The sequence below is a fragment of the Saccostrea echinata genome, unplaced genomic scaffold (assembly GCF_033153115.1).
Source record: "Saccostrea echinata isolate AGI-Se365-2 ecotype Australia unplaced genomic scaffold, CSIRO_AGI_Sech_v1 ptg000047l, whole genome shotgun sequence".
Classification (NCBI taxonomy): Eukaryota; Metazoa; Mollusca; class Bivalvia; order Ostreida; family Ostreidae; genus Saccostrea; species Saccostrea echinata.
This window is the reverse complement of record NW_026889796.1, coordinates 12,995,918-13,009,316: the sequence shown is the minus strand read 5'-3', so window position 1 is coordinate 13,009,316 and position 13,399 is coordinate 12,995,918. Positions and strand designations below refer to the sequence as shown.

General features: G+C 31.5%; 1 protein-coding gene across 1 annotated transcript; it reads left to right on the top strand.

The window, feature by feature from the left end:
* Positions 1–855: 855 nt before the first annotated feature.
* On the top strand, positions 856–11,609 carry LOC133202612 (uncharacterized). Its single transcript, XM_061338456.1, has 3 exons — positions 856–1,228; positions 10,539–10,681; positions 10,860–11,609. The coding sequence occupies exons 1-3, from the start codon at positions 882–884 to the stop codon at positions 11,087–11,089; spliced, it is 720 nt and encodes a 239-aa protein (XP_061194440.1). The 5' UTR covers positions 856–881; the 3' UTR covers positions 11,090–11,609.
* Positions 11,610–13,399: the final 1,790 nt, after the last annotated feature.

The following is a 13,399-nucleotide window of genomic DNA, read 5'->3' as shown; positions in this document are numbered from 1 at the left end:
TTTTATGACACAGCATTCGCATATTTTCGAGAAATTCTTGAAGTCCATTTAGTCAAGGGTCATATCACAAACATAATTTAAATGCCAAAATTCACCAAGAGCTGTGTAGTGTAGTGGTTAGCGTGTTAGTCTCAGAGGAAAATGGCACTCAGGATTTTTATTGCTAGGGGGTTCGAACTCAACGAATACCACATAATTTTTTATAACAGAATATTTTTTGCAGAGATGTGTCAATCAAACGCGTCCCGAAATTCATAGTTTCAATAATTTCCAGATAAAATATGTTTTTATTATATTTCCGTGTGAAATGCTATATATAGCAACATATAAAATGGTATTATACAGAAAATTTGAAAAAAAAATATTAACTTCAAATCTGTGTCAAGGCCCCTTTAAAAAATAAATTAATAACAAAACTGGAAAATAAGTGAAGATTACAAAAAGTCATTTTATTAACATAACTTGTTATGTCCGTAAAATAAATATTAAATAAATAAATAAATAAATAATGATATTTACATATTCTGGGGCCTCCCGATTTCAATTCAAGTGGATATGGCAGAAATAAATATATCAAAGATCGAGGACTTGACTGAAAATTGACAATGGGTAATGTCAACCGGTAAACTCATTAGAAGTTGTAAATAAACACTAATTAATTATTAATAATTATTACTTACACTGAAAGTGACGCATTGATATGATTATTGACTCCTGACAGAAATTAAATATCAATTGGCAGCTGAGGCAATTAACATAATTAACGAAATATATGTTATATGTATATAGTAGACTACTCGAACATACGAGCAATTATCAATACCACTGCGGCATTTAAATGTACACCGACAACTCGACGGAAACAGTTGTGAGCAAGCTACATGTATACGCTGCATGCACTGAAATTTATAAACATGGATGCGATGAAGTTTAGAGAAGCTTTAAATGGGAACGAAAGGGGAAATGGACGTTGTAATCTAGGATTATTTTCCCACATCTTCTCTATTCTGCTTTTTACAGTATCGACCATTATTGACGCCATACTTGCAGAAGAATATTTGTCCAGAGGAATGCTTTCTCAATTTCAGCTCACCATGTCCGTCTTAGTGTCTTCTTCGATAGTTATTGGAGGGATTAACATGTTGTGGCAGACAAAGATGAAAACGGAAAACAGTCCCCAAAATTACTGTTTCTTGTTAATTACCATTCCATACGCATGTTTTGTGAGGTAAGTAATACATGTAAGTAATGGTCTATTATTTATGTTAGTTTATTCTGTTATTTTTTTGACGATTAAGAAATAAGCTATATCATTTATATCAATCTGTCGGGATATAGATACTAGTCTGTAACATGATCAAATATCATAAATACCAAACAATGCAACCAAATGTTATCATGGTTATGCAAAATCTTTCATAAGAAATGGTTACAGGAGAACATTTGCAAATCTCTCTCTCTCTCTCTCTCTCTCTCTCTCTATACATGTAACTTATTCAAATGTAGATATATTATATTTAATCTATAAAACTTGTCTTTCTCTTTACCCCAGGTTAAAACGTATTTTTCTTCTTACCCAGGGTGCTTATAATCTTGACGCATTTATTGCATATTTGACAAAATCTTGTTTTGGGTATACTATAAGTAAAATGTCGGCATTGATGCCTGTTAACGAGTACGAAAGTCATTTGGTTGAAATGTACTCCAGTTACATATATAGGATATGTCACTTACGAGTGGTGACAAACGGAAAGACAGACATAAATTATATGCCTCTTGATGCATAATTAGATGAACAAAATTTAACTTTTTTGTTCATTTTTTTTCTTCCTTTATTTCTAAAGTCGTTTTGTGTAAATTTCAGCACAACTCATCGGTGTTTAATTTATACCAGTCAAAACTACGTAAAATATACTTTATGCGCCTTGTACATGATGTACCTTATATGGAGTAGGCTAACATGCAGTGTATCGTCGTGCTAGGTTGATATGCTTTCTACATGTATGAAGTCTATTGTATATCTAGGGATTAGACTTTTCCTACTGCCTCACCCATTTATATTTTGATACATACTAAAATATGTTTTATTAAATCTAAAAATAACAACGATCCTGTTTTCCTATACTCATATTCGGGGCTTCACTGAGAAAAAAATTATACGCAACTTGTCCACAACCGCGAAGACCCGCTGGGTGAAAACAGAACCCTTTCAACAAAATTCTATTGATTCTCGAGCTCTCGTTGACCCAGGTTCGTCACCCATTCGAGGATTTTCCCTAAAGGATGCTTCACGTTCATTTACTGTAAAAGCAAAGAGTTGTCAATCAACTACTCGTGGCGCAAGGAAGTAATTATAATAGTTTGACCTTTTGACCTATATCTCATGTACTTTAGTTCATTTTACACACATCTATGAAATTGTTTGAAATGTTGGGAACTTTTATTTAAATGTACCTTCAGAATAAATTTATGTTTTCCTAAAATTGACATAAAGAACAAAAAAAAAAAAAAAAAAAAGGAACTGCAGTCGAAACATGACAAAATTCTTTTGTCGACCCCCCCCCCCCCCCCGTTTCCACGGACATTCACCCCAATACTTTACAATCTTTCGCGTTTAAAAATTAAACTCCTAATTCCTATATTAACAATACAATATACGTTTCATTAAAATACCCAATGATAATACTGAGAAGAATAAAAAAAAGTTCCCCATTCTATAATCAAGTATGTATTCTATTATCAAATATAGTGTGTCATTGACGTGAAATCTTCATTTGAAGATATTATTTTTTCTTCACATTTTTGTCTGGGGATTTTCCAATTTTATGTTACAGTAGTAGATCCTCTTTAATTCCTTCTTTAAACTCTTTTCTCTGCAGATACTTAATGTAAGCGGATTTATTTTCCATTGATATTATAAAAGGTTGTATCTTTTTTCACCCTTCCTATTTTGAATGCACAATGCATGGCTTTCAAATTCTAAAATATATGTACTGTTAAAATTAATAGGTCACTGTTGTTTAAATTCTTGAACTCATTTAATGTACCCTTGTTCATTTTTTCTTCAGTTAAATAAGTTCATTTGTTTTGTTACATTCGAGTATGTGAACAATCGCCACTCTGCATTTAAATCAAAGATATAAACATGCGCACGCAGTCAGACGAGACAATTTTCCCCCCGCTTTCGCAAAAGCGAGGGACATTAAATCTCCTTCGTCTGTCAGTCTGTCCGTGTATCAGTCTGTCACAAAAACTTTAACTGGTCATAAGTTTTGAATAAGAAGAGATAGGGCTTTCATAATTCACATGTACATTACCTGTGACAAGACCTTTCTAAGTATACTATGATTTTTGACCCCTTGACTTTTACATTGAAGTTTGACATACTTTTTAAAAAAAATTAACATTGCTTTAAATTTATCATAACTTTTGAACGAGAAGAGATGGGGCTTTCATATTACACATATATATTGTGACAATACCTTTCTAAATATACTATGACTTTTGACCCTGTGACCTTGACCTTAAAGTATGACCTACTTTTCAAAAATATAATCTTTGCTTATAACTTTTGATTAAGAAGAGATAGGACTTAAGTAGTTTCATATTTTACATGTACATTACCTGTGATAAGACCTTTCCAAATATACTATGATTTTGACCCCGTGACCTTGACCTTGAAGTTTGACCTATTCCAAAAAAATTAACATTACTTTAACTTGGTTATAAAATTCAAATGAGAAAAGGTAGGACTTTCATATTACATAAGTACATTACCTGTGACAAGACCTTTCAAAATTACTATAGTTTTTGACCCCTTGACCTTGAAGTTTAAACTTCCTTTCAAAATTTAATCTTTGCTTATAACTTTTGATTAAGAAGGGAGAGGGCTTTCATATTTGACATGTACATTACCTGTGGCTCAGGACCTTTCCAAATATACAGTAACTATGATTTTTGACCCCTTGACCTTGACGTCTTACCAAGACAAGGGTAGGGCAAGGCCACAATAGAAGATCAAACGTATAAGGCCAAAGTTTTTTTTTTCTTTTGGTTTACGATTCCGCCGACCCTAATTTTCACAAATCATGAAAATAAAAATAATGTCTTTTCCCGACATATTTTTCAGGATTTTTCTCAGCTGAAATGGTGGGTTTTCAATTTTAGAATGCATCTTAGTTAAATAAGCGCTTATAAATATATGAGACCTTTACAAACATTTAGGTGACCGTAAATAAACACATGTGCAAACCAAAAATGGCGGCTCTGTCATGTTACAAGGTAATTCCTCACTGAAAGCAATGACACACACTTAAAGAACTTTTTCTGCATGGAAAAGTGAATAAAATCTTGGATAAATGATCCCTTTCTCCAATTGCAATGTCTCAATTGGCTAAATTCATACCGTAATATTGGAGAGTGTATGCCCCAACCCTGATCGACCTAGCAGACACGGATACACCTATAGATAATAAGGATTAATCAGTGCCTTCTCAGGTGCCGAAGTTCGGCCCATTCCCAATTGAAAATGAGTTCAGTTTTTCCCAATTTGGCAGTATTTTTTCTCAATTGGTGAACAATGCTTTTATTTTTAATTATCTTGGAAAAACACTAAGTAAAATTGTGAGATTGTCTGTAATTTTCATATATTTAATTCATTTAGCAAAGCTACAGTCGTAACACGTTTAAAAACACTGTAAAAACATCGCCAACTTTTAATCCGAATTTCTTCTGTTTTTCTAAAAATGATGATATTGTGTAATTATATAGATTTCTTAAGTTATTTCCACCTACTCATTTGATCTGCGAGTTAATGGTAAGGACTTTAGGCATTATTTCAGATAGAAATATATATTTTCAATGCATTAATACATATTAAAAGAGGACTTTTAGAAAATGTGTACTTAGTATATTTTTTTGCAGGAGGTTTATAATCTCCAGAAACAGATACTATAATGATCTAAATTGAAATCTCATACACACATGTACATGTACTACCGTAAGTTGTATAAATGCTTTATACTCATTGAAGTCCATATGCATTTTACTTTTATTAGTCTATTATTCATAATTGATTTTGTACAAATAAGATGGATCATATTTAATTGTCATTTGGTTGCCCAAATTAGAGTTCATGCTGAAATGTTAAATGAATTACCCCTGAGTACATGATTTAAGCAACATTTTAAAAATGTTTTCCAATTTCATCAAATTGCTGATAATTTTTTCCCAATTCCCCAAAAATGGTGTTTCCCAAAATAGGCTGATAAATCCATGGATAATAGTTAGGCCAATTTAGTGTTGAGAGATACATCTTAGTTGAAGTAACGTTTGAACATATTTTATTGTCTATAAACTTTACAACTGGGATTGGGCAAAAGTTCTTAAAACTTAATACGCCCTCTCCCTACATATGAATTATACCAAAACATATTTACATATATGGGTTTCAGCTTAAAATGAATAAAACACAGAAAAGCATAATAATCAGAGAAACATTATACAATATACAAGCTGTATAGAATTTGCAAGAAGTAATTATTGCATCAACCAAAACGACCTGACTTTTTAATAAATGTTTGTACAATAGAAAATAAGTATTCATTTTCAACATTGTTTAACTTTTCATCTCCCCAGAGTAATGTATGAGTATCGACAGTATGTAATTTTCCCATTCGCAGAAATTTATCGAAAAATTCTTTTCTGGCTTCTGTATATTTTTTGCACGAGAAGAAATAATGATGGGTGTCCTCTACTCTTCCACAGGAACATAAGGGACTCGAGATTATATTACATCGAAAAAGATCGCTATTAAGTACACAGTTGTGTCGAAGCCTTGTATGTAATATATTTAAGCGTCGATTTCCGTAACTGAAGTAAGAGGGTGGCATAGTTTTATTATAAGAAATAGACTTTTTAAAAATAGATAATGAGGAAGAATTTCTTACAACAAGAGGTAATGAGTTCCATTCATCAATAACAAGGGGAATGAAAGTTGACTTGTAGGTTTGTAATCTGCATTTGGGTATGTTATAGTTATGTGAATTTCTCGTACTGTAACTTGATGAATTACAACGCAAATTTGGGATTATATCAGTCAGATACTCAGGAACTTGATTATTATAAATTTTGTACATTGTAGTTAATCTAGTATTTTTCCTTCTTTCATGTAATGGTTCCCATCCAGTTTCAAAGTAAAGTGCATCTTTAGAAGCTAACAGAGTTAAGCCTGTGACAATTCTAGCAGCACATAATTGTAATTTTTCTAATTTTTCGCTATCACCTACATTACACCCACCCCACACCAGTGAAGCATATTCTAATTGTGGCCTAATAAAGGTTGTGTACATGAGTGAAAGAGTTTTCCGATTTACTACAAATTTAAGTTTTTTTAATAAGCCCAATTTTTTATACGCATTAGTTAGAATAGTATCAATATGTGTAGACCAACTAAGATCATGTGAGAAAAAAATCCCTAAATGTTTATGCGAAGAGACAAATTCTAGCTGATTTTGCTGGAAGAAGAGTTTAGGATAATTAACACTTCCTCTCAAGTTGAAAAATATTGCTTTAGTTTTAGAAGAGTTAAATTTAAGAAGCCATTTTTTCGACCAAATTTCTAGCTTGTTAAGATCATAATTCAGTTTGTTTTCGATAGTATTGACATTTTTAGATGACTGCTGAAGGGAGTTATCATCTGCAAATAGTCTACAAAAACTTGTCATTTCTTCGGCAACATCATTTACATATATAAGAAATAATAGAGGTCCTAACACTGAGCCTTGAGGGACACCCGCATATAAAGGTTTTTTGTCAGATAATAAGTTTCTGTATAAAACTCGTTGTGATCTACCCTCTATGTAACTCTTTAACCATTGAAACAAATTTCCTTCTATACCATAAGTTCTGAGTTTAAACAAGAGACCCTTATGCCATACACGATCAAAAGCTTTAGAAAGATCACAAAATATCATGCAACAATGTTCACCGTTGTCAATAGCTTTAACAATAGTATCATATGTTTCAATTAATTGATATACAGTGGAGTGACCTGGTAGAAATCCAGCTTGGTATTTATAAAAAAGTTTGTTATCATGAAAGTGATTATACAAGTGTTTAAATATGATTCGTTCCATTACTTTACCAATACAACTTAGCAATGACACAGGTCTATAATTAGACATAATAGAAGGATCATCTTTCTTAAATAAAGGGAGAACATTAGCAACTTTCCATTTACAAGGAAAAATACAATCAACTAATGACCTGTTAAACAATAAACATAACGGTTTTACAATAGTATACATTGTGGATTTCAACATCTTGTGACTAATATTGTCTGGGCCTATTGCTTTATTTACAGGTAGAATTGAAATAATATCTATGATTTCTTGTTCACAAATACAGAAGGTCTCAAATGTGCTATTGCAAGCAGAAAAAAAATCCGGTAACACAGCGTCGCTATCGTCAATACAAGTAATAGAAGCAAAATAATCATTTAAAACATCTATTTTCTCTTCATTTGAAAAAGCAATAGATGCATCACCATTAATAGAAGTATACTGTAGAGGGGGAATGTCTGTAGTTGATTTAACTTTAAATATATCTCTCAATAATTTCCAGTACAGTTTCGAATTATTTTTACTTGCATCTGTAATGTGGTGTTCTATAATATTATAATAATTTTCGATCGCAATTTTTTTCATATTGTTAAAATTGTTCCTACATTTTTTATATTTTTCCCAGTCAGAGTTTCTTTTTGTCCTTTGAGCCCTATTAAATAATCTTTTTTTAGTTCTATGTGTTTTGCGCAAAGCCGAATCAAACCAAGGTTTGTCTTTTGGACGAATTACAACCGATTTTTCAGGAATACATTCCTTCACAATATTCAAAAATGTTGATGTAAAATTATTTGTTGCTTGATCTATATCCGGTGCTTCACTAATAAGTGTGTTCCAGTCAGTATTTTCAATAAGAGAATTCAATTTATCCATATCTGCATGTTTATATAACCAAACTTTTCTTTCGTATGATTGATTTTGAATAACATCTGACTTAACATAAACATAGGTTCCTTTATGATCACTTATAAAATTATCAACCTGAACAGTTCCGGAGTGAAGCACTCTGATGTCTGAGCTAACTAGAATTGGGTCAATAAGCGTGCTCGAACTACTCGTGACTCTCGTTGCTTCGTTGATGATATTACAAAGGCTATGTTGGGACAAAATTTCGTTAACTATGTGAGTGTGTGGGATATCTAAAAAATCTACATTTAAGTCTCCAAGGATTATTATTTTGTTGGATATATCAGAAACTTTTTCAATGGACCACATTATGTTTTTCCAAAAGGATTTGTCAGAATTCGGAGGCCGATACAGACAGCAAAGGTAAATATTACTTGTAGGATCGCTTACTTCTATCCATATACATTCAGTGTTCAAAGGTTCAAGGTCAGCACGTCTTAAAGCTCTAAGTGAATCGGATACATAAATAAGTGTACCGCCCCCATATGAGTTTCGATCTTTGCGAAAAATTTTAGAAAACCCCTCAATTGAAATAGCGTTGTCGTCAATATTTGCATCTAAATGTGTTTCTGTAAAACACAAAATGTGATAATCACTGACAAATGATATTAAATTTTCAATTTTGTTTCTTATACTTCTTATGTTTATATGAAAAATATCTAAAGTACGGACTATGTTATTTGTAGGCCCAGGGTTTGATTCAATATCCCCAGACAACAGTAGTAAAATGCTTATAAGTTGAAAAAGAAAATTGACATGCTGAAAATATACTGCGTATTTCATGCAAACTTTGAATTTTTGTTTACAACATTGGTACACTTTTAACAACAAGGAGAATAAATGTATAAATCTGAAAAAACAATAAGTCATGGATTTGATTGTGCATCTATTTCGGAGGTAAAAAATTCCAATTGCGGCTCGATGTTGATCAAGAGTATTACCCATGATCGGTAATAACTAGTGTTTTGGGTTGAAGAAAAATAAAATAAAGCCGCAAAAAACAGCAACGTTGTAGCTTGCAAACATATAAATATTGATATTGTCTAGAAAAACTGAAACCCATTGTAGATGTAATCAAAATAAAAAACAGATTGTAAACAGAGAATAATGAACTAGGACTTGTTACAAGAACAAGTACTTGTAAGTCAGTCATAACAAACATATATACAAGACTGACTATGTATGTAAATAAACAAAGCGTGTCTAACAACATTGTTCAGAGAGCAAAACAATACACTGGTATTGGAGAGTATGGAAATTTTTAAATTAATATGTTTTGAGCATGTCCATAATATTAAAAATGTTGATTCTGTATTTTACATGTGACATAAATATATAGGCAGGTGCTTGATATATCTAACCAATTAGTTCGTAGAGGTCATCCACCGAGGTGATTTGAACTCTGTCTCCATCCCTTTCGGTTTTGACAAATATTCTACCGTCGTATGTCCAGAAACTATCCAGTTTTTTTGCTTTTTTTGCTTCTATAATTTTTTTGACCACAAATTGTCTGTACTTAGTTAAGTCTTCCGTAATGAAAATTTTGCTCGGGTTGTAACGTTGACTGGTATTTCACTGGAAAATTCAAATGTGTATAAAACATTTGTTAGTTTATAGAAGTAGATTCAATATACAAATCTTTGCAAACTTCATACTCAACTGAGATTAAAGCCCTTTGAATTACTAATAAATAATGAGCATTGCCTACTGTGCAGGTACATAACAAACATTTAAAGAAAGACTTGATTGAGAAATTATTAGGTTTTTTGCCGCAGGTTGAACATTAAATTTGATAGTTGCATGATCAAATTATTATAACTTTTATTTCAACATCAATTACTTTTAATATTGTTATTAACATTTAAATTGTATTTTTCTTCAATCTAAATTTAACTTGAATTTGGATCCTTATTTTTAGTTTGTGGGGATACCAAGGTTTATAACACTTCACATATCACTGAAGAGCACAAAATGTTGAACATCATGAACCAAGCACTGATTTACAAACAAAAATCAGAACTATATGTAAATGAAAATGACATTCAGTCTAAAGTTAGAAATGAATTAAATTTAAATAAAAAGAGTTATGTGATCTAGACAATAAAACTTAAAAGTACTATTGACGTGTATTATTTTTATTAAAATAAACTTTGCTGGTATTTTAAAATGAAATTGTTGAATCCTAAATTATTTTTATTTTTATTTTTCGACCACCCAATGCATTTTTTTGAGACAGAAAATCGTAAACCAAAAAAATAAAAACTTTGGCCTAAGAAAAATTCTTGAAAAATCTATTTAAGCTATGATTAGTCAAAGAAATATGGAAGCATCCTCGGGTAGTGTAGATACAAGTTTGTTCAACCCCCCCCCCCCCATACCCGACCACTTTTATATTTAAACTTTTGAATACTTAACTGATTTCTGCTTTTTCCTAGACAAAGTGCTCAGGTGAGCGATGTGGCCAATGGGACTCTTGTTATTTATTTAATTTTTACATTTGTGTATTTTCAGAGAGGTTAAATATATATGTGGTCACTATGGGGACTGGATTTGGGATTTATACGAGATCCGACTGCTGAGAACATACACGGTGCTTCTCTTCTCGCTGCCATCGCTGCTATTACAGAGTTATCTTTCCATGATGGATGAAACAAGTACTTTATTTATTCCATTTCAATAAATATTATAAAAAAAAATATATAGGGGAAAATTATTGTGAAGTAAACAATGAAATCTTTCATATAAAATTACAGTGATTATTGTCTTAAGAAATTATTGTCAAATTTATGAACCACGAAAGAGTATTAAAGAAAAACTAATTTCATTTTACAGACTATATTCGAAGAACAACCATGGGACTTTCAGTGATATTAATCATTTGGTTCTTGAATGTCTGGTCAAACCTGGAAGAACCTACCTCACTTCCTCCCAGTCAAAACCTTCCAAAAAGGAAAAGGACAAGTCACAAAATCGAGTGTGCAACATCGATGGTTTTATTTATTTTGATTGGTGCTTTAATTTTTATATCATTAAGATATTTTAGGTTGAGCATAATGACCTGAAAGTCTTCCTTTTTCTAATATTGATTCCCAGACAAAATCAGTATATTATAGCCCAAAGTTGGTAAAACAAAGCCGGCTGCATGGAACCAAGATTCAAAATGGGACTATCGCTTGGCTGTACTTTTGAATTTAATTAATTTGAGACCCGGCATGATAGTATTTTCATATTGGTGCTACAATTTGTTGATTATTTTAATTAAATTTATAATAACACGTCAACTAACTTTTGAGGAGGTTTAAGATATGTTAAAGGTTAGAAAAGACAGAAATGTGAGCTGTACTAAAGGAATCGCCATGCGCATGCGTTCCTGAAAGGAAGCGTCTGATATTTGACCAATGGACTCTCTTGTAGCAAATGCTTTAAATTTCAAGTAACTGGAATCCTATCGTGAGCAACACATGCATATCTTGCATTTGACGTACCAGACTAAAAGGACATCAGTTTCATTTGTGTATGGAACCATCTTCGCTCCGAGGCGTGCTTTGAGTGATTTGGTGTCCGGGAAATATTAAAATGAATTCTGTGGTTTTTTTTTTTTTTTTTTTTTTTTTTTTTTTTTTTTTAAACTTATCATTGTTGAACTGTTGTTGTTCCTTCACGCAGTTATATTGTTTATCTTTTGCTTGAAAATGACATTTTAAAAACTTTATCCTGCAGTATTACATGTAATACAATTTTATTAATCTGTCCTTGAGATGTACGTATGATGATTCGAATGATAAAATGTGTATTCTGTCTATGAACGTTTACAGTACTAAGATAGACAACTCATTTAAAACATATTTTTTACAAGAGTGTCTCCTCTTGGCGTAACACTAATTATTTCAATTTACGCAATAATCATGTTTTATGATGAAATCTCTGAAGTTTTCTGTTGAAAATTTCAAAAATTACAAAATTTTTGGAATAATTGTAGATGACATATTTAGATGATATTTTGCATGTAATGTATCATATCATATTATAAAAGTGTATTTCAATAAAACAGAAAAAAGTTAAATTAACCTTGGCATTTATCCAACAGAGGTTTGTCGTTAATTCATATATTGTACAGTGTAGCACTGTTTTCAATGTATTAAGATGAAAGACTCATGAGTCTTAAGGACCTTCTATGCATTATATGAAAAAATAAGTTGTTTTTCTTTTTTAAGAAAAGTGTTTCGTACAGAGGTAAAAATACTGAGTTGATCTATTTTATTTTCAACATAGGAAACCCTGTTTACTTAAATAAGGAAAGCACATGCAAATACCAGGGGTACTTCATCTTGGTCTTACAAAATTTAAATAATACTTGAATTGATTACAAACTGTTAGGGTTGTAACAATACATCGATGTATTGTCATGCAAGGGGTCGATATGATACATCGATACATAAAATGAAGTATCGATGTTTTTCGATATTTTCCAGAAGTGTGTAATAAGCATGTTTTAGTCTGAAAAGTATTTCTTTAAAGAAAATAGCGAAACTCATTGAAAATCCAAAATAAAAGTCAAATTTAATTTCCTAAGAATTAAAAAAAAAAAGAAAAATGTTATCTTTATTTTGCTTTAATGTTGGTTTAAAAAATTGCAAAGACTAATTAAATCAGATATTTTTGAAATAGAAAAGCTGAAATCTAAATTTTAATTTCTTTGTATCAATAAATGATAATGGAAAATCTAGCAAATAAAAAAAGAACTTGATTCATCATGATATATTTTTGCCTTACAAACTGTGTATTACATTGTAGATTTTAGTTATTCAATTTAAATCAGAGCGCAGAAGACTCTAATTGCATAAATTAAAGTACCATGGAATTGGAACTCACCAGTGTATAGAAGGCCATTCAAGGCCACACTTGAGTATCACGCAGCAAGGTTTCCCCGACATTCCTGGACATAGGTGACTTGTTAGTCAAATTCAAACTGATCTCTGTAATAAATATAGGAGCAATTTTGGCAACCTTGACCTTCTGGATATGACCCTAAGCAGCTAGGTTGACGACATTCTCTGATCAAGAGCAATTTTATCCATGTCTGTTTTCTTACATGTACCCGGTATGTACAGTGTGTGGCCACAAAATAAAAATTTGATGATACTTTCTTGCTTGACGACCGAGACATTTTCCCTGTAACTGAGGCTGAGGGGTTGAAAAAAATCAAATCTACTCTACAAATGAGAAGTCTATTGTGTAAGTTTGTTGTTTCTTGTCTGATTTAAAGAATGATCCTGTGTCATTTCTCAAAAATATTCTATGTAAAAAGGATGGCAAATCTTCATTCGAAAAATCTCGAATCCCATTTATCTATGGAGACTATATGCCAAGTT